General features: G+C 41.6%; 1 protein-coding gene and 1 long non-coding RNA gene across 5 annotated transcripts in view; one reads left to right on the top strand and one right to left on the bottom strand.

Annotated features, from left to right (window-relative positions):
- The window catches only part of sema6a (sema domain, transmembrane domain (TM), and cytoplasmic domain, (semaphorin) 6A), a 113,100-nt gene extending 105,297 nt beyond the window's left edge, over positions 1-7,803 (top strand). For all 4 annotated transcript variants that reach the window (XM_037777040.1, XM_037777041.1, XM_037777043.1 and 1 more), the window contains one exon: positions 3,342-7,803. In XM_037777040.1, the coding sequence (XP_037632968.1) occupies positions 3,342-4,498 (1,157 nt within the window). In that variant the 3' untranslated portion in view covers positions 4,499-7,803. The remainder of the gene's footprint in view (positions 1-3,341) is intronic.
- The window catches only part of LOC119492539, a 66,594-nt gene that overhangs the window by 42,730 nt on the left and 1,878 nt on the right, over positions 1-21,986 (bottom strand). Inside the window, exon 2 of the long non-coding RNA XR_005207802.1 lies at positions 18,208-18,338. This is a non-coding gene — a long non-coding RNA (uncharacterized LOC119492539). The remainder of the gene's footprint in view (positions 1-18,207; positions 18,339-21,986) is intronic.

The following is a 21,986-nucleotide window of genomic DNA, read 5'->3' as shown; positions in this document are numbered from 1 at the left end:
AGAGATTTGCCAAAGTATTTGTTTATGCTCGCACTTTCATTTTCTTACGTAAATGGTTTTTTAGGAGATTTTCCGGGCTCCTCACCTCAAGTGAGGCCGTATTCCTTTTCTTCTTTGTTCGCAGAAGCGCTTAACCCAGCAGCTCTTAAATGCCACCCATCACCATTGTTGTTCCTGCCAAAGGATGATAGCTCACAAAGACCAGGAGGTTATAATTAGTCTTTCCCTGTTTCCACTGAGAAGAGCACTCACCATATGGAAGCTGAACAGTGTGAACGAAACAAGAACAAAGTCACAAAAGTGATGCATTGTTTCTGTGAAGGAGAGAAGTAGCAGAAAGTGAGGAAAAAAAAAGATCTAAGCGAGGACAACTTGAACGATAGCGGCGAGGAAAAGTATCTCTCTGGTTCTCAGAAGTTACTGTACGAGATGGGAAGCAGATGTTTCGTCAGACAGGTTGGCCGTTTGGTCACACGAGTCCACAGCATAACACATGTCAGCCGTTAATGCTTCGCAGCAGATAGCACTCATCACTTCTCACACTATCTACACAGCGGGGCACGTCCCCCGATAAGAAACCATTTTAACCAGAAAAGACTTTTTTTGTAAGCCTTTTGTTTAAAACTAAATGAGTTACAGCTGAGCTGCGTGTTGTCAGCACTCTATTAAAGAGACAAGTGAAGATCTGTTTTAACAATAAATGAGGAACGATCTGAGCAAAAGTAACTGCTCTTTCATCCCGGTTTGAGCTTTAAAGTCCAAGCAGAGACTCCGGCATTGCTCAGTGTTTCATTTCAGCTTGGAAAAAACGTGATTTAAGTCGTGTCTTTGGACTAATGAAGTATGACTGCAGCGAGCGAGGATTATAGATGTTGGTTTAAGAGAGTCTGGATTTCGGTTCCATGAGAACAGATTACCATGTTGTCTCTGTGTCTGTGTTATGTCTCGCTGAAGAGACACAGAAAGAAGATATTCTCTGAGTGCGTCCTCGGTGACACAGACGAGCTGAAAAGCCTAAACGCGATTAGCCCGCTCCTTCAGGATTTTACTGAATTATTGCAACTAACGCCTCATTTGTGGTCTCTTCTTTTGGAAAATTACAGAGCAAATTGAAACACTTACATGATTATCTGCTAAAAAAAAGTGAATTGATTCATGAAAACAGAAAAAATGCAAAAAGAAAAAAAATTGCGAATTACAATCTGCTTGTTGACAATGACAAGTGTTGTCATATATTTTATTATCTATTTGTTTTTGCCAATTTCCTGTAGGCAAACAAATCAAACACATTGAATATCCATGTTCATGTAGCTGTTGTGTCAGCCCGTTCCCACGAAAAGGTGTATGAATGATAATGAACGATAATATGCAAGGCTTTTAGCGTGCAATAAGAATGGCGGTCTTGCTTTCGGCGTGTAATTTGTACGCCATGTAGTCTGTACTGACTGCGATGTAAATGCATCCGCATAAATAGAGCTAGTGACAGAATAAAAAGTGTTTTTTTAGTTACATTAGTGGTGTTGGCGACCTGCTTTTTAGTGACGTTTGTGAAGTGTTTGGCATACTTATGTTACGTTGTTTTTCGTACTTTACTACTAGTATATACTTAAGTATTGACATACTTATTTAAAGCCCAACCATGATGTTTTTCATAAACCTAAGTGGTTTTGTTGCATAAATGTAACCACGGACGTTACCGTAGTTTTGTTGCGTGGTGTACAAATGACACGTGACAAGCCTAAAATGCGTCCTTGCGACAGGCGGAATGTCCTCGTTATGTCGTGCTATTTATACGCCTTCCCGGGAGATTGGGTAGCAGCGTACAGTACTTGCATATCTGTAATATTATTTTTCTATGCACTACAGTAGGTCACTTTTCAAAATACATTTCACTTTTAAAGCTGACTTTTCCGTTGAGCAAATCAGACATAAACAAGGTAGAGTCGTAAAAACAGTATTTCATGAATGCAAGTCAATAAAATCATTCCGTAAGAAGTGAAATAAGAAATGATAGCCAGCTATTTCCTTCCACTCTTGCCACCTTTATGTAAATTAGATGATTTCCAAAAGCTGTTATACAAATCCTATCACCCACGTAGTGTTTATTTTAGAACATAAATACACCTCCACACACAATAGCTAAATGGATTATGTGAAGTTGAATCCCATTCATACGTATGAATATCAGGTTATTGTCTTTAGTTGTATCATCCAGAGGGACTGAAAGCTTCCATCTGGTTCTGCATTTCACAGCTTTGCAGCTTTGTTATGACCTGAGAATTTCACAAATCTGTCCACATGTATGTGCTGTACAGTGAATAATATATACTGTGATATGAGCACACACGTGTAACTGAGTCACGTTATCAAGAGCAGCGGTGCACTGTGGGAGCTTTTTACGTGATAGAGCCCACCTGCCTAATCCTCTGTCTGTGGTAACTGATCTGTGTTGGCCACAGGTCATGTGTGAACGCGTTATAAATCTCTCTGCTGTGGACTGGTGTGTTTAACCCAAGGAACAGAGTGCTGCATTAGATGTCTACATTCATCAACAGGCTGGAGGTTATCCTCTGTGAGCGTGTGTGAATGTGTGTGTGTGTGTGTATGTGTGTGTGTGGGAGGTGCATGTGTGTGCAGATTGTTGTTGACCCCGTTTTATTACACACAACCTGCTGCTCCCACTCTCCCACCGCTGTAATACTTCCACAGCTGCTTTTATTGAATTATCTTTTATTTGGCCGTATCGCAGCGCTTCTTTGAAAGTGGTGCTTTCATAAGACACTGATGACACAGCTCATTGGATTTAACGCCTAATCAGAAGCTTTTTAATGTATTCTCTGTGATTCATGAGATTGGATCCAAGATTTATGAAAAGTCGCCCATTTGCATCTATGAGAAGAAAGGGGTTCGGGTATTTCAGGCTCCTTTATCTGCGCTCATATCTTTTTTCATTTCAGTGGAGGGTTTTATCGAGGATTTAAAATGTGAATCATAATCACCCCACCAAAACACATTTTCAGTCTAAAATTGGATTTTCGGGAAATATTGAATGTTGCTACTTGGAGCTACCATTTGTGCCCGTTTTGAAAAGGTGTTCCCCGTGATGGGATAAAGCCAGCTTCATTTGAATGTTTTTCATGAAATAATTTAAACCTCTAATCTTTTTTCACCCAGTAATTCAATATCGTTTTCTATTTTTTGGTGAGTCTAATAATAAGCATCTTTCCCAACAGCTCTATTTTTTTTTTTAGAAACAAGTTCCCACAACACACAGCAGCAGCAGCAGCAGCTATGATCTCTCCTTCTTTTAGTCTGAATGTCATCTCCACGTCTCTCTGCAGGTGTGATCCGTGAGAGCTACCAGAAGGGTCGTGACCAGCTGGTTCCCGTGACCTTGTTGGCCATCGCTGTCATCCTAGCTTTTGCCATGGGCGCCATCTTCTCTGGCATCATTGTCTACTGTGTCTGTGACCACCGGCGGCGAGACATAGACCTGACAGGCCGCAAGGAAAAGGACAGCCACCACCTCCACTCCCGCCGGGGCTCCATGAACAGTGTGACCAAGCTGACGGGCCTGTTCGAGACGCAGGCCAAAGACGGCCGCCCCGAGGCGATCCTCACCCCTTTGATGCACAACGGGAGACTGACACCGAATGGGAAGATGCTGATAAAAGCGGACCAGCACCACCTGGACCTCGCTGCTCTGCCAACGCCTGAATCCACCCCTATGCAGCCGCGTCGCAAGCCAAGCCGGGGCAGCCGGGAGTGGGAGAGGAACCAGAACCTCATCAACGCCTGCACCAAGGACATGCCACCGATGGGCACCCCTGTTATCTCTACAGACCTGCCCCTGAGGGCCTCACCGGGGCACATCCCCAGCGTGGTGGTCCTGCCTCTGCCGCAGCATCAGCACCAGCTCCAGCCTCACCTGCAGCAGCACCAGCAGTCGTACCAGCACGAGTACGTGGAGCAGCCCCACCACAGTGACCACGGCATGGGCCACGGGGTCATGGACGACCAGGGGGCCACTCTGGAATACAAGACTGTCAAGAGCCCCTGTCACAACCTCAACATGGTGGATCCAGACGGGATGATGCCGCCACGTGTGCCCCAACGGGAGGCCTCTCTCACTATTCCTCCAGCCGTCCCACAAATGGGCAAACGCCTGGAGGTCCACTCGTCAGTCTACGGGCTCCGGAAAGGATCGGCATCCGGAGCTTCCGGATCCTCCGTCCTCAAGAAGCACAACACCAACTCATCTAACTCCTCCCATTTGGCGAGACATCACAGCTTCAACCGCGTGGAGACGCCGCCCCCTGCGCCTCAGAGGGTGGACTCCATACAAATGACAGCACAGGGCATATCTCTGTCACGGCAGCCTGGAATGAGCTCCTACGGGTCACTGCCTCGGACGGGCATCAAATATCTCAAGCCTGATGTCCCCCCCAAACCCTCCGTAGTCTCACTCTCGACAAAAGTCAAAGACTCCTGCACATAGTCCGATAGTTATCCAGTCAGTCCAATGTGAACGGACAGTAGTGAAAGGTTTTTTTTTTCTGAAAGAGAGAAAAAACAGGGAATACTGTACAACTTGCATCTCCTTTTAGTGTTTTTTGTTTGTTTGTTTTTGGTGTACAGTACAGTGCAACACAGTTTTTTTTTAAGAAAACACTTTCTTTTTATATAAATATGTAAATATTATACAAATGGTTGTCGTCATTTGTTGCCGTCATCGAGCTCACGCTCTGGCTGGCTCCCAGTTCCTCTGTAAACACACATGGGAACATGTGCTACTGAAACAGAAGAAGACAATGCTCGTCCTGAATATTTCATCCAACGGCGCCCTGTAGCATCCAAGACGGTGGCTCTCTTGTTTGTGGTGTCTTTGGCCGCCGGGACTTGACTTGATACTTTATCACGCTGGTAAAAAAAGCACACAAGAAGACAGCACGGGAGGGTTTGGAGAATAATCGTTGTACAGTACCTCAAGGACTGAGGTATCTGAGCGAGCGAGCACTCGGAGAGACTGAGCTCGGACTGAAGGGACAGACGGCTTTTCTGAGTTCTGTCAGAAACTGTGAAAAAGCCTCTCAGTGTTACAGCAATCACGTCCTGCCTGCGTTTGACTGAAAGCCAGGGGCCAGAGGAATCTTCTACTGTACTGGTTACTGAATAACACATGACTGTTAATACTAATAGCTTGTTGTATTTATTTTTATTAAGTGCTTTTGAAAAAAAAAAAGACTGACTTTCTAGGCTCGGAGAGAGAGGGAGGACAGAGAAGAGATCTTTTAATATTAATTAATCAAGTGTGAGAAAAAAAAAGTATTTAAAGTCATTAAACTGGAGCCCGTAGAACTTTTCTTGATGACTAAAGGTCCACTAGGTCTTACTGTGTGCTCAGTGGGACCTGCAGCTTGACATATATGTGACCTCTGTGATGAAGACGAGGAGATATTTATTTAAACTGTGCCAGACAGGGACTTTTACCTTCATGGACCAGAATTTCCATTGTTTTAGACCAATCATAAAAAAGACTTCCTGAATCTCACCCTTTCACTCCTCCAATGAGCATCCCTCCCCTCTCCCTGCCCCCATCCTCCCCCCTCCAATCAGCACTGTGGTTTTGTGTGAGTCAGTAACATTTGTCCTGATTGGTTGCTGGCTTACCGGTGCCATCAAAGCTCACTGTTGCATGATGAAAACATAAGAGAAGCAGCAACAGTACGGGAATCTGCATACACACACACACACACACACACACAAAAAGAAGTGACGCTGCAGGCAAACGGAGCGATGCCTCCGTCCGGGAACGCATCATCGTTTCTGGCGGCGGCGCGCAGACGAGCGGGTAAAAAGGAAAACTACAAAACCATCTGTATTGCCTGCTTCTGTTTCCACATGTAAATTTGTGCCTTACACCCCTAAAAAGTAGTGACAATGTTTTCTTTAATAGCTGTTAACTTTGTCTCCTTGTAGTATTTTCATTTTTTTTTTTTCTTACGTCATGATATTTCCCTGGTTTGATAAAAATGCAATTAAAGAATGTAGGTGTTATTGTTGTAATTCTGGTCCCTAGACATGAAACACTTACAGTCCAGAGGGAAGAGAGGAAGGAGGATTCTTCTTTTTTTACTCTTTCTCTCTCTCACACACACACATGCACATGCACACGCAAACACACACACACATGCACACACACACACACACACACACACATTCATCTTTGTGGTTCATTTCTGATTGTGCCATTAATGCGCTTAAAGCAACCCTTTATGTTGTTCTGGCAGTGTCGATGAAGACGTTGTGAGTGTTTTTGATTTTATATTTTATACAACTTTAAAAAGTCCTGGTATTTTGTTTTGACTTTTTTTTTGCTGTCTGTTGGTTTGGAGTGACGGTCGATTGACTGACTAACTGAACGATTAACATTTGTTACTTGAGAAGGCCAGTGTATGGGTATCTTTCTGCTGCACTGCAATAATAATGCAACACCAGCACAGTGTGAGATACACATAAGCACCCAGCGTACTAACACAGTTCTAGGCTTCTTGTGTGCGTCGTAACACTCAGTTGTTAGGCAGTTGCATAAACAGGCTGGTTCCTGTGAAGAAAGTTGACATTTTAAAACAACAATATTAAAAAAAATTTACCTTATTTAACCCCCTTTTTGTAAGAGAAAACATTATTTTTATTTTGCTTCACTAACTCTCCTCATCAAAGCCTTATGAACGGCTGAGAGTTCGACTAATCCGATCTTTTTTTCTGCTTTCACTTCCTTTTTACTTGAGGATTTTTATTGATCACCCCCCCAACATTTAAATCAACGGAGCACTCCCTTAGTGTCGTATGTGTAGATAGGTAAAAGTTTTCTTGATATCAAGCAATTTTTCTGTTTCTCAATGGAGGAAAGCCAACTATGTCTCAATCCACAGCTAACGCGAGAAGGAACGTGTAGGATCTGTGACCTGACTAACGTGTGTGTACATAGACGCTCGCAGGGTTCGGTTGCAAATGACGGGGGTCATCGTGGGCAACAGATTAGGTCAAAGCCCCTTCAGAAGCACGGTCTGGGGTCAGTTGAGACAGTTCTCCCAGTGATTACTTAAAGATCTTCAAAGTGCAAATGGCCCAAGATTAGTGTGAAGGGGTGTGTTTCCTCCAGAATACCACTGCATTGTAGACTGGTTACTGGGCACTACAAGGCCCTATTTACCCCCTCCAGCGTATTGAGGAGTGCATGACCCAGCAATCCTCCCTGGCCTGGAATAATGCTGATCTACGACTAAACATTTCTTGTCTTGAAATGTTCAGTTGCGGTGTCTCTGACCTCGGGAGAACTGCCGCGTCCACACAGAATGTGAACAAGAAAATCTGTCGAGGTCAGAAGGTCGAATGTCCACATCCCGTGTAGACGAGTAAATTTAGCCGCGGGTGCATTTCAGATTCTGTAACATCGAACGTTTGATGTCGGTGGGGTTTGAACATTTTTAAAGACTGGACTGGGTTCGACTGTGAAGGCTGCTGTGGACAGTGAGGTTCTTTGGTGTGTGCCTTTTTTGTCTTTCACCCTTGTTATAATACACCGCTATTAGATGCAAATCGACTCTCTTCTCAACTTCTCAACCTTTTGAACTTTGTAAGCTTGTAAGATATTGTGACGTCACAAAGTTTTTTGCCCTACTCTCTCCACTTCCTTAACATCTGATTCACAGCTTAATGTATGTTGTAAAGAAAAAAACTCTTTAATTTAATGCAAAATGTAATAAAAAAAAAAAAAGAAAATAAAATTCTTGTCATGAAGACTGTGATATGTCCTTGACTTTTTCCCCACTTATTTCTCTGCCTGAGGTGGTTATCTTTATAGGAACGTCTTTAATTGTTCAATCTTGTGTAACACAGTTTGGGGAAAACCAAGCCAGAGTTTTGCACAGGTTCTTTCAATAGACAATCCATTTTAAGAAAAATATTGTACTTTTTTGACCTTAAGTACTCTATTATTCTCCTTTGCTTGTAAAACCTCCGCCAACCCCTCGAGACATGAGAAACTTTTCTTCAGAACAAGATTCTGCTTCAGACACAAAGCACGTCGAAGAACGAAGAAGCAGATGAAAGTACTTTAAACTGAAGTGAAAATGATTTCTTTAACTTCATATCTAACAAATGAAAATAAGACTATGAGCAGAGGGAAGAGGCCTCTCTCTATTGTGCTATTCATGCCGTCAGCTAAATGAAGCAAACAACTTGATGGAGATTGGAGGCAGCTTTCTGTTGGCAGACTGGTACAGGAGGCACTCTAAATCACCTTTTAAATTACAATACTTGACGTGCAGTGAACGTTTGGAGTAATCCATTTAATCCCATATAGGAAATCAATAAACTATTCTAAAGGCAATTGCAAGACAACGGAGGGATTCAAAATAGTTCATTTTCTTTTAAATCAATTTTAAAGTTGACGAGCAACAGTTTGCTAACAAGTTTACCACTTCATAAGGTGATAATATGTCGATATTGTGTTTCCGTTGCCCCAAGTTAATGTCAGTTTAAATTTTGAAAATATAATAAGAGCCAAATGTGGCCACCAATATTCTGGCAGAGGGATTATTCAACGTATCCTTTCATTCAACGTTCGTATGATATCAAAATTATTCCTCATTTTTCGTGCCTTTTCCTACAAATTTCCAGCAGCACATGCCATTCCAGCTCGGTACATGCATACAGTCTATTCAAAATAAACTCCCGTTTTCACAGGAAACAACTTGGTTAGGTTTAGGCAGCAAAACTACTTCGTTAGGTTAGGTTTAGGAAAAGATTGTGGTTTGGGTTAAAATATCTATAGTTACTTAATTATGGAAGTTATGTAAATAGACTTTTCTAATCAACTCAAACTCGCCTTACAAAGCGCTTTATACTACACGTCAGCATTCGTCCATTCACACACACATTCATACACTAATGGCAGCGGCTGCCATGCAAGGTGCCAACCTGCCCATCAGGATCTAATCTAAATACTCATTCACACACCGATGGTACAGCATTTGGGAGCAATTCTGGGTTAAGTATCTTCCTAAAGGACACTTAAACATGTGACCGGAGGAGCTGGGGATCAAACCACTGACCTTCCGATTGGTGGACGACCTGCTGTACCTCTGAGCCACAGTCGCCACGTGATAAATAAATCAACGTTGACTTATGGTTTCACACGAGGTAAGAACACTTGGGAGAAAGACTGGTATTTTTAGACCCACCCATCGAGCCCGACTTCCTCCCTATGCTGCGCTTTTCACTCTTTATACTTGACTCGTGATTACATGGATTACATGCGAATTGATTTCGTGGGATATTTTTTCGAATTACAGTGCATTACTTTTCATAGGTATAGCTACGAGAACAGCCTGGATTATTATAGGTCGCCATAATGCCAACAGACACCTCAATTTCAAGTTCAAGATACTGAAGATGAAGCTATTGTCCTCATTGAGCTGAGGAAGGTTATGACAAAAAAAACAAGAGAGCAAACAACTAAGCTAAGAGTATAGTATGTAAACTGTGCAAAGAGTATATGTAGGATTTGTCAGAAGGGGAAAATAAACTACTAAATGCAAAGGAGAAGCCTGGTTAGATATAAAAAGTGATAATAATAACCATATCAAAGCACCTTTTGTCTGTCTCACATTATCACGCTATGACTGGACGTCTCTGGTTTTATCTTAAAAACAGATCTCATCACCCACGGAGAGTCAGTGCTGACTAACACTGACCAGAAAAGCTCCTATATCTAATGAAGGTCTCCAGTTTCACATGTTAGCACATCCTTGGTGTCATTTTGTCAGGAAATGTGGCTCCGCCAGGTAGTTTGACAACTGGTGCCTTTGATCCACGAGGTGAGTCATAAGTTACAAGCGTTGGTACAAGTCAGACTGTGCATAGAGATCAGATAACCAGGATGTGGTGCAGCTAATGAGGCCCGTCGCTGCCTCCACAATGCCGCATTGTGCAGCCTCCATTCAGGCACCCCTGTGTTGTTGCTCTACTCAGAGATCAAGATTCAGATATTCACCACTAAATCTTTTACAACATGACAAGAGCACAATCATATCTAGTGGTGACTAGTGTGAGCTGGTTTTATCACAGAGTTAGTCAGAGCGCGGCTTCATGGCCTCAACAGTCGGTATTTAAGGGGTCAAAACAGCTGAATCTTTGTGCGTGGGGTTTAATTTGATAGACCTAGAGATAAAGAAGCCCAGTCGACAGAAAAAATGTTGACATTGGACGTTTCTGCAAACCACGGATATGTTTCTGAACCAAAAATACGTTTCATAAATATGTTTCATATCAGCCTTGTATCACGCTTGCAGAAACGCAATGCCTCGTGGTTAACGTTGTGAAACGATTGGTTAGGCTTAAGCAACAAGACTCCTTGGTTAAGGTAAGAAAAAAGATGGTTTGTGTTTTGATAATAATGCAATAAAACCACTAAAGTTAGGTTTAGGAAAAAACTACATGGCTGGGCTTAAAACTACTATCTTTGTACAGTGAAAATGACACTGAACGTTGTGAACACGGGACACAAACGAATAGCTGATTGTAACGTGACGCACGGGACACAGACAGCGGTCTCCTGGATGAAAGCCTTGTGTTTCATGGACCCATCCACCTCCCCTCCCAACCGGCCGGTGTCTCTTTTCGCTACGTCTGACCAAAAGCAAAATCGTCGACATTCGACGTATCCTTGGATTGCTGAAATGTACAATGCCAACATTTTTTCCTGGCGACTGGGCTGGATAAAGACCACGTGATAGTCAGGAGGTCAGGACAGATATCAGACTATAGCTTTGAAACACATGCAAGTAGCCCAGTGAAACTTAATCTGCATCAATACTAATGTAATGTAAACCTCAATATAATGCATAATGCAATTGAGTGGTTTCATTATTTCAGCAGACGACATATTATATTTCTTACCTGTCTTTAAATTGGAATATTATATTGTTAGTGTATAGAGTGTTAAAGATATTTACATTAGTTATCTTAATGTTGAGAATATTTGCTTAGAGTACTTAACAAACTTGATGTGTGGATACAGAACAGTACGAGTATTATGAGATATTAAAACAATCATGCTGCTGTCACTTTGTCTGCTACTGTTATTAGTTTACAATTTCACTCAAGGCATCATGGGAAATGTAGTTTCTGTTGATGATAATTTGAATGGACACAGTGTCTGTTAATAATTTGTGTCGCTTTAGTCTGCACTGTTTAAATGGTGAACGGGACAAGAGTTTCACATTATATATTATATTTATTTTATGTTATAAATCTCTACATAGTTAACCTCCAATGTCCAGAGTTTTCCGTGTACACTTTGTGTTAGAACAGATATGATAATAATTCCACTACACACCCTCTTCTTTCAGTGTAGTCCCGTTGCACAACAACAATTATTTTGTTATCATTAAGATGTGCAGTCATTAGTTAGGTGTTCTTACGTAAGTAGTGTTTATATTTTGACCACCCAATTTAAATTAATGAGGGTAGACTAAAAATTAAAAACACCTCTCAGTAAGACGCAATACAATCTGGCAGCACAAACTACAGCCTCCAAAACGACCATGAAGGGTAATCGACACCTCAGAATAAAAACTGGACATTATAACCTTTACGAAAGGTGGATTTATTGCAGGGCTGTTAGACTCCATTAGTTTTGGCAGTATATACCTACTAATTTGGCAACAGAGTGTCCATAATTTGTCAGTGTCTCAATCAGAGATGCAACTAAGCGTGCCAGAGAGAGAGAAACCTATCTGTGAAGGATTACTGGATGTTAACAGTCCCTGTTCACTTTACGTTTGCAGTATAGATCCAAAAGGGACTGCTGTAGTGTTGCTGTGCTTTAGTGGCTTCATACACTAATACCTTAATGCATCTAGTAATCTAGAAGTAAGTGTGAGTTGCTCTTTGATTAGCAGTTGCTGTAGAAACACCGTACGCTGCAAATCTTTCCAGTTTAAATCGGTAGCAGTCTCTCTGGCTCATGACCCGACATTATGACACGTCAATCCGAGAGCTCGATTGCTCTTTTCCCTGCCAGCGACAGCTACAGCCTGTCAGACTTTCAACAATCCCGTTAGCCACCCAGCCAGCAGACCAGTTAACCAGTCAGCCAGGCATTAAACCCTCCAGCCAGCCTTTAAGTAAACCAGGTAGCCATTCGTGCAACCCTAACCCCCACCAGTCCAACACAGCTCTTTAATCCAGCCTGGCCGTGGCCCGGCACTGCTCATTTCGAGTGCCCCGCAATCTGTGGTCACAACAAGCTTAGCCATGCGCTAATCCCCACAGTCCCATCCAGCAATCATTATCCCCGCACTGATACTGATACCGCTGCTGCTCTTAATGGCACACATCCTAGGGTTTTCTTTTTATGCATTTTTCTGCCAAAAATGTCTGCTGCAGCTACGGTGACACAAAAGAAAGAGACACAGAGGCGCAAAAGATAAACAGACGGAGGAGATAATTATCTGCCTTGTCAAAAAAAGCCTGCATAGATTCAATAAAGTCAAAATACAGGAAGCCACACACACACACACACACACGTGAGCACATGCATATTCACATACTCCTACGTAATGTGTCCCCTGTGAATTAATATGGCTCTCTATGAGTCATAAATGGAGGTCAACAGGCCCCTTAATGGTCGTTCTCCATGTTGGTTGGTTTGTCGTTAATGTGTCATGGGATAAGTACATGCCAGTGTCAGAGTGGAGTCTGTGTGTCTGTTTTACAATCATGTGGATGTGTGTGTGTGTGTGTGTGTGTGTGTGTTGTTCAGTCTGTACAGTGGGCAGAGTCGTATAGCTTGTATGGGGACACTATGGGGTTTAAGGAACCTGGCAAGAGATTACATCCTACAATTATAGATTTACACACGGTGGTTATTATAACATTCTTTTTAGACTGTTAAATTGTATTACTTTATAGGCCAACAAATATGTAAAGGCTTCAGTATTTCTCCTTCAGTGTAGAACGCTTCATTTAGCCATTCATTTAGGGAATTAGAATTTGAAGAAATTATGTCAATACATTTTATATACATTAATAAAGAGGGTAAAGATTTTAGATTGTTTTGTTACACAGAAAATATAATTAAACAAGAAAAATCCATATAACAATCTATAATAATAATGAATAATCTATATCAAATCTAGCATAACTAGCCATGGTAGTCAAGTTTTGGATTTCTCCACATGCCGAGATGCATGGGGGACTAGTGAGAGGGAATGTCCCGCATTTAAATCTTTAAGCCTTTAAAAAAAAAGAACAATAAAGTGCAAACAAAAGTGTAAGGAATGAATTAAACTGTGTATTTATCTGCTCCAACATAAGCTTCAATCGAGGAAGTTTACATCACAGCAACCCCAGCCAACCTTACCCAAGATAGCATTACATCTGGCATAAACATTGATTAGTCTTCATCATTAAAAGCCTTTTCTCTTGTAACGTTAAAGTTTGGGTTCAATACCCTGGACCGGCAGGATAAATCTGGGTGGTGAAAGTGAAAAGCAGCGCTTGCCCCTCCCGCATTACCACCACTGAGGTGCCCTTGTGCAAGGCACTTAACCCCAACCGCTCCAGTGGAGTTGCTCAGTGACCATCAGATCAGACTATGGTTGTACTGGGCAGCTTCCAGGTGTGGATGTGTAACTGTGCGAATGTGATCAGGGCGTTCCTGAAAAAGATAGCATTGCTCTCAGTAAACCTCCCCCTGAATAAATAAAGGTAAAAATAAATAAATAAAAAAATAAAAAATACAGAAATATGGAAGCTAAGCAGCCTAACAGGGATATGTCAAAAAAAATACATAACTTTACATTTTTGCCTTGTCATATTTCTAATACAAGGACTAACAAGCTCTACACTGCATCAACAACTTTTCAAACCAGAGGCAGCGTTTTCAACCAATTCATGGGAGCTAACGTTAGCTCAATTAGCTAGCTAGCTACAGTTGATACAATCTGCCAGCGACTGTTTCTGGCTAGAAATAAGAAGCCTGCTTTTGTCTTCCTCAAAATGAAAAAAAAATTCTAGAGGGAAGTCTGCTGTTATTATTGCAGACTGCATATGTGCAGTGCTGGAAAAGACAGCTTCACAGACACAGCAACAGTAACTAAGGGCGGCGAGGTTTTGTTAAGGGTCAACTGGGGAACTTGGACTCAGTAATTCAATATTTCTAAAATCCTGACCATGACTCTAACAGTGTGTCTGCGAGGTTTTCCCTCTCAGTGTGTTATACTGTGTGTGTATGTTCACTAGTTCTCTCTATGAATGCCTCTAATCCTCGACTCCGAGGAAAGACAATCTCCAGGGGAGATGCATAGCTTATTGTTGGTCTAAACCCGCCCCGACAGACTGCTCTTCACAATGAACTAGAATGTAATAAAAAAAAAAGAAATACTGGATTAAATTTGGCCAGCGTTATTGTATCTGCACTTTTGTTAAGTATTATAATGGTATACAATGCCAAACCTTTTGTTGCATCTTGCTGTTAAATACTGAACATAATGTTTTTTAAAAGTCAGCGGTCATAAAGCATCACAGCGGTAATCTCTACTTTGCGGAGGATCCTTGTGGTTTAACAATCATCCACACTGCACCTTATGTCTTGTGCACTCAACAATATCTGCTACACTTCATATTAAGCTGATTAGGTCTTGCAGTAATCTGGACGTTGGCCAAAATTCAGTGCGGAGCAGACATTACTGCCTTGTCAAATACATAAAAGCACGCTGGAGACATTTTATCCTTGTAGGAAGCACATTAACACATCCCGAGCACTTAAACTGCACTAAATGTACCCTTAAGGCATTTAGGTGGCCTTGTTGTGAAGTGGAGAGTCCTGTGAAGGTGTAAACAGTGAAATAGGCCTCCATGCCACTGCTGCTGCTATTGAGTCATGAATTCTGGCAGAGGGACTTAAATTATGAGATTATCCAGACAGTCTGAGTAAAACTGAGCAGATTAAACAAACTACAATGTGTATGTATGATTATGTAAGTGTACTTTCATGCATCTTTCTGAGAAATATAATGCCCACATTCATACAAAATTCAAAAAGTGTGTCACTTCTAATGTTCCATTATAGCAATAAATCTGCATTTGTTCTATGAACTTTAACTAAGAATCCATTAAAACTTACGATGGCTCGTAGCACGCTGAACACTGTTGTGGTGATAACAACCGTATTCTTGTATGATTTCCAGCGTACTAAGACATGCATCACTCAGCTCAAACTTCTCAGAACCCGAGAAGAATCCAGCAGAAGATTCTCAGCGAGGATTCACAGGAACGAGGGCGAGAGCAACCAGCTCTCATACTTTGAAAAAAAGCCTTGGGCTGTGAAGAAGCAGCAAGAGGAGAATACCTCTGAGACTTCTGATGGCAGAGTGAGCAGGAAAAAGAGCCAAGCCTTGTTCTGCCGTTATAAGCCCTGCGCTGCATACATAGACGAACGAGCAGGGGAGAAATTGGCGGTGGGAATAAGGGCAAGACGGTGTAAATTTGGAGCACAAAAGGCTTAAGGGGGCGATGTGCATGCATCCCTGTGGCCCCCCGCGCACACACACATGCAGTACAGTGTATGCACGCGGCTTAAGAGGTGGCTGAGGAGAATGACTGGCGAGGGGATCAAAACAAAGCCCATGGGTGATGTTTGAGGGTGAGCTCAGGGACTTGGGATGGAAGTTTGCTCATCATCTGCTGGTCGCGTGCACATTTGGACATGCACACACACACATATTCAAGAAGTCTAAGAACATAATGGCTATACGAGAAGGAGAGATAACCCAAAAAAAGACACATCACCAAGAGAGAAAAGTCAAACTCACATGCATTCATGCACACACACACGGCTATAACTGTCTGATATTGCCAGGAGTGCAAGGATAATCCTGTGAAACTGTGTTTGTGTGGAGAAAGTCAGTTTCAGTGGCCAGGAGAAAACACCCATCCAAAAGTTGAGAGGAGATGCCAATCAACTTTACACCACAATAATCTGTGACCTGGTTTCTCAATGCTGTCAGCCGCAACACAGCTACATCCAATTACCTTCGTTTCAGGGCATTTTTTCTGTAAACATGCCTGCTATTTTCATAGTCACAGTTCAGAGCTACGATTGGCCCGATCCGAACACCATATTGGGTATACTCTATATATATAGTGTGGAACAAATAGTGTGAGTTGTATTTTGCAAAAAGGCTTTAGTGTGATGTTGCCTTCCTCCAAAAGCGTAGGTGCTGCGAGTAGCAGGAAAAATGTGGTGATAATTTACGGAGAACCAAAAAGTCAGAATTTATGGGGGTGCAGCTCCCATTAATGGTGTCATCCTGTGAGGAGCCACAGAGTCACAACTGGGGTGACAAAGATATAAATGGGAAATGTCATCTGATTTATGATTGTGCATATGTTGTTAATTTTGCACAGGACAGACTAATCAGCGCGTTTGGGTATAAACAACTCCCTCCCAAAGCTATAAACCGCAGCAGCTAGAATGTTCTCTGTTGCTGTGTGCTTCTTGAATTAAAGTGAATACACAACCGATTTTTTTACTATAAAAACAGTCGTTTTGAAATCAGAAAGATGTTTCAAGAGTTTTGTAGCACAAAAGAAGATTTGAGCGTGTGTACAAACCTAGGATATATTTTCTGAAGTCCTCAGTTACTATTAAGAAATCTCTTTCTTTCTCATACTGTATATGTTTAACCTTGAATATGGCAAAGGGATCTAAAGGTGTCAGTATGCTTCAACTTAAGTGTCAGATGGTCGAATAGTATCTGAATCACACTTCTCTGATGTCGGAATTGGGGAGTCTGCGTCCAACAATTTCTGTAACTTTGCCGAAAAACCGACAATCGGACATTCACACCCACTTCATGCATCAGTTCGAACTTCTCGTCTTCAAATGTGGTTCATCAGAACAGCTATAAACACGTTTGCCTTAAAAGGTGCTGTATGCATCTGGCAGCATCTAGCGGTGAGGTTGCAGATTGCAACCAACTGAACTTCTCTCGTGTGCAAAGCATGTAGGAGAACTACGGTGGCTGACACGAAAACGTGAAAACAAAAAATGGCCCTATCTAAAGCCAGTGTTTGGTTTGTCCATTCTGGGCTTCTGTAGAAACACGGCGGCTGGCTCTGTGAAGAGAACCCGTTCGCATGTAGATATAAACGGCTCATTCTAAGGTAACGAAAACACAATTCTTATCTTCAGGTGACTATACACTAAAGAAAACACTTATTAATATTATATTCCATTTCTGCCAATAGATCCCCCCCAAAATGTTACACACTGGTCTTTTAAGAAGAGGTGGTTTACTGTACGGTTAACAGTGGCCGAGAGTAATCTGAATACATTATTGAGTTTGGGTATTCTCTGAGACCCAAAATGTTAAATTTTAAATAAGTAAATAAAACATTAAAATCCAATAAATATTTAAAACTTATCTTTATTTCATTCTGTTTCTTTCCACAATGAGAGTTTACTGAAGGTCACTCTTATTTCAGTCCAGCAGCTTTTATTTCAATTTTTTTTTCCAAAGTCTGTTTTTGTTTCACAGCAAGATTTTTTTTCCAATCACTGTTTCATAAACCTAATTCAAATAGCCACCAGAAAAAAAGTCTGTTCACTCTTTCAAACCAAAACAACAGACAATTTTTATATAAGAAATATTTCAAGCATACATATTACTCCAGGCTGTTCTCATGACTCGTTTGTAGCTATACCTACAAAATGTAATGCACTGCAATTCGTATATATATCCCATGAAATCAATTAACATGTAATCCACGTAATCGTGAACCAGGAAGTATAAAGAGCGACAAACGCTGTGTAGGGAGGAGGTCGGGGTGGATGTTTCTGTGTGAAACCAGAAGTCAACGTTGATTTATTTGTTAATTTATTTGTCACGTAACTAAACAAAGTAGTTTTGTTTCCTGTGAAGAAAAGTTTATTTTGAAAAGACTGTATGCATGTAACGAGCGGAAATTTACACGTGTTGCTGGACATTTGTAGGAAAACGCATGAAAAATGAGGATTGACTTTTTGTAAGATGTCACATGAACATATGAGGATATGTTGAATACTCACAACTGCATTGATGTATAGATGTGTGGTATCCACCCACATGAAGACATTATATTAGTAAGACTTACGGTATGGTCCTTGACCCAGAACTTGCTTCAGTGTCCCTGCAGTCATTAGAAATGTGAGAGGAGGAGGAGGAGGAAGAGGTCAAAAGAGTAGTGTGTTGAAAGTCTCACCTCCCTCGGACCCTCTCAGGCCACTGTGACAGGGGACAGGAGTGAAAACATGCATGTGTGAAAGCTGCCACATAGTTGTTAATTCGCCGACAGGGATTCATCCATCCACTCCGAACGAGGGAATAGACTTTGACATCTTGTTTTTGCTTCTCCGCCCTGCATAAATGTACTTTAACATCTTTCTTCACTTAACAACAGAGCTGCTCTTTTATGCTTCGTCTGGGTCTAATTTAGTCTAGTCATTTCTCTTTATTTTATATAATCTTTCATTGTATATTTATCTAGTACAGCCCTTGCCCTGCTGTTGCCCTCGCTGTTGCCTCAAAAAGCCCCCAGATTAACACGGAAGCATGGCAAATTAATGAGCATGTCGTCAGCGATAGAGATTCATGGAGATTCATGAATGTTTACTTTTTACTCCTCTCCCTAAGTGCCGGTTTATTCAGGGGAGGAGACGTTCACGAATGGATGAAGGATGGAAGTAAAAGATCTTAGGTCTGTTCATAATATTTGGCTGGCTTCTGCAAAACATTCATTATATTCTCTTATGACCATTTAAGGACATACATTTTAAATGGACAAATAAATTCTCCCAACAAAAGTTCATATACTGTGAAAATGATTGTAAATATGAACCTAACTCGAGACTTTAAGTGTCAGAAACAGGAAAGAGTCTACAGCCACGCTAGCGACTCTGTGAGACAGAGTGGAGCTTTGAGCTGAATGCAAATATCAGCATGCTAACATGCTCACAATGACAATGCTAACATGCTGATGTTTAGCAGGTACAGAATAATGCTCACCACTTGGATGTATAGAGAGAACTGGATACAGCGTTGGAGGCGGGGACCCATTCATTCCTATGAAAGTTGCTCAGTGGCGCATGAAGCAAATAATGTTTGACTTCCGAGTATAAAATTACCCGGATCTTCCGGCGATCTTCCGCAATCATTGGGTCCATAAAGCAGGCACAGTAGCGTTTCCTTTAACTCTGCGTCCCAGCCCGCGGTCTGGATCTCATTCACATGAACGGAGGAAGGGAAATTACTTTGGAGTCAGCCATCAGTGCATTTTACAACTTTTAGAACCTAATGATTTAAATAAGGGTTATTCAAGTGTTCATACTGGGAAGTTGATTCACCTCAAAAAAAATAATCTGCTGATTTACAGACATCTCTTTCTCAAAGTAAGTCTATGGGGAAAAAAAGTCCTTTTGGGCCAAATGGCATCACATGATGGATGCGGGAGTTGTAATTCCACCGTTTGGCCACTATGAAAATTTGCTTCAAAGTCTGACGCTCTTCCTGGGTTCTTGGTTCACCATCCTAATTTAGCATGTAAAAAAATGCTAACTAAATACAAAGTGCAGCTGAGGCTGATGAGAATGTTAGTTTTGCAAGTATTTAATGAAAAACTAAAGTATTATATAAATTAAAACCGGATAATTGCATTACATATGCAAGTTATATAGATGACCATCGTTATTACAATTCATCCCGTGGAAACATGAATTGAATCAAGTTTCATGGCAATTCATCCTTGTAGAAACATTTTGCTAGAAACCACAAATGACAAGTGCCTCCAGAGGCACTAAAGGAAAAATGGGACCACCAAACTCATTATTGTCCTGTCTGGACCATGAATGTCTGTATAACAATTTGGGCCACTTGAAATAGTCGAGATATTTATGGACCACAGTTTTGGACGGACAGCCCGGCATTTCCATCACTAGTGCCATGCCGCTAGTGTGTCGAAAACACTTTTTTCTTTCTGTTTTTAGCCGAAGAATGACCATTGAGTTTCCAAAAAAAGTGCCAATAATAGAAAGTTATAGAGTCAGACGCATACAGTATATGCTGGAATGAATTCCACTTGTGATAATGAAAAATGAACCCACATTTGAAAATGAAAACATGTCAACGTCCCATTAAAGATAGTCATCATCCATCCATTCATCCATCCATCTCACATGCCGGTCATTCAACCAGCACCTTCACTGCGCCTGACGGCTGCTGATAGCTGTCGTCATGGGGGATTGTTTGGGCTTGTCGGACACAACAGTAAGGAGAGACATGTTGCCTGGTGAGTGTGATCGCACTTCTCTTTCAGCAACCAGGACATCTAACGTACCCCTGACACTATAGCTGAGTGGGTCAGATCACCCAGTTAATAGATAGTAGTTTCCTAGCTTTAACTATTTCATCATGTTGGTTTAGTGAAGATCTTGAGTGTCCAACAATCTCTATACATGTATCATTTCAGACGGCTTACAAGCTTGAAGAGAAAACTGTCTGACCTCCTGACACCTGACAACTGTTGTCTGAGGAGTTTGTCTGGTTTTCCAGATTCAGTCAGTCTGCATCAGATGGAGCAAGTGAAAGGCTTGGTGTGATAATCATTTCTCTCCGTCTCTATATCTCACCGAACCTTTCACTTTCCTATCCGCGACGCAAACTCGAAAAGGACAGCCTTGACACTGAGACGGATAGATACTGTAGAAAGTCGATCTAAATCTCTACAGCACTGGCAGGTGGAGGTGGATTTTTAAACACTTTGCATATCATCTGGTTTGCTTGTAATGTAGCAACAGCTACAATGTCAGAATGGGTGCAATGGTATTATAATTACTTTTGTGGAAGAATGGACCCAGAAGGTTGAATTCTTTTTTAGTTCGCATTAGTGCAAATGTGTCCTCAGCTGCACACATTTGAATGGAATTAGAGCTAATGGAAGAGACAAGCAGTTCACCGGCTTTCTGTATTAAAATGGCAACAGGAGCAAGAAAAAGAGTACGTGGGAAGAACAGATGCTTGTGTAACATCTTTGGCTCTGACACAGTCGAGCAGAGTCAGCCTCGGACTGAGGACCGAGGTTGCGCTGAAACACGCCCACAAGACTGCACTTACTTTAATGTACGGGGAGGTCGCCGGATGTTATTTTGCTCCAAGAATCTAGAGGTGAGCATCTGCAAAAGGCGAGTGAACTGAAATAGATAGATGGGATATTATCGCAGGTAATGGACAGAGATATGGTAGGTATACAGGGACAGTTATAAAAGTGCAAAATAACATGATGCAGATTATCAGCAAGTACTGTACATACAAAGAGAATTTCACTGCTCAGATTTATTGTGCATATGAAAAATGTTAGAATACAAGATGATTTTCTCAATGTTTAGAATTATGGATGCCTTAAAAGATGTCACACTCATATCTTCATATCCTTTCTAAGTATATGTGTATGTGGGACAGTTGTAGTCCGTGTCAATCAACGGTTTTCTCGAACCACAGGCCTGTGTAAGCACTCTGCCACATGAGCCACCTCCCATATCTTCACACATTACAGCCTCTCTGTGCCATCAGCCGTGCATTCGGTTTGTGTAGTGGTGGCTGTCGGCCTAAACTGCAGTTTTGATATGAAAAAAAGAAGGATATCTTACTGAGGCACAGATGTGGCCACTGAAAGCAGTCTCTCTGCTCCCCAGAGGAATAGTTTTTAGAAAATCCTGCAGAAGTACTGCAGCACTAAGAAATGTGAGAAGAAGCTGGCTAAGCAGTTGATAGCAGGTGTAGAGGAGGGTACAGAGAGGTTACAGAGAGACCCATTTAACAACAAACTACTGAGCTTCCCATTATATGATAAACATTAATAATGACTTTATTTTTATCACA

This window comes from Sebastes umbrosus, chromosome 8 (assembly GCF_015220745.1).
Source record: "Sebastes umbrosus isolate fSebUmb1 chromosome 8, fSebUmb1.pri, whole genome shotgun sequence".
Taxonomy (NCBI): Eukaryota; Metazoa; Chordata; class Actinopteri; order Perciformes; family Sebastidae; genus Sebastes; species Sebastes umbrosus.
Note: the sequence above shows the minus strand (reverse complement) of the source record. Positions and strands in the feature narration are given on the sequence as shown.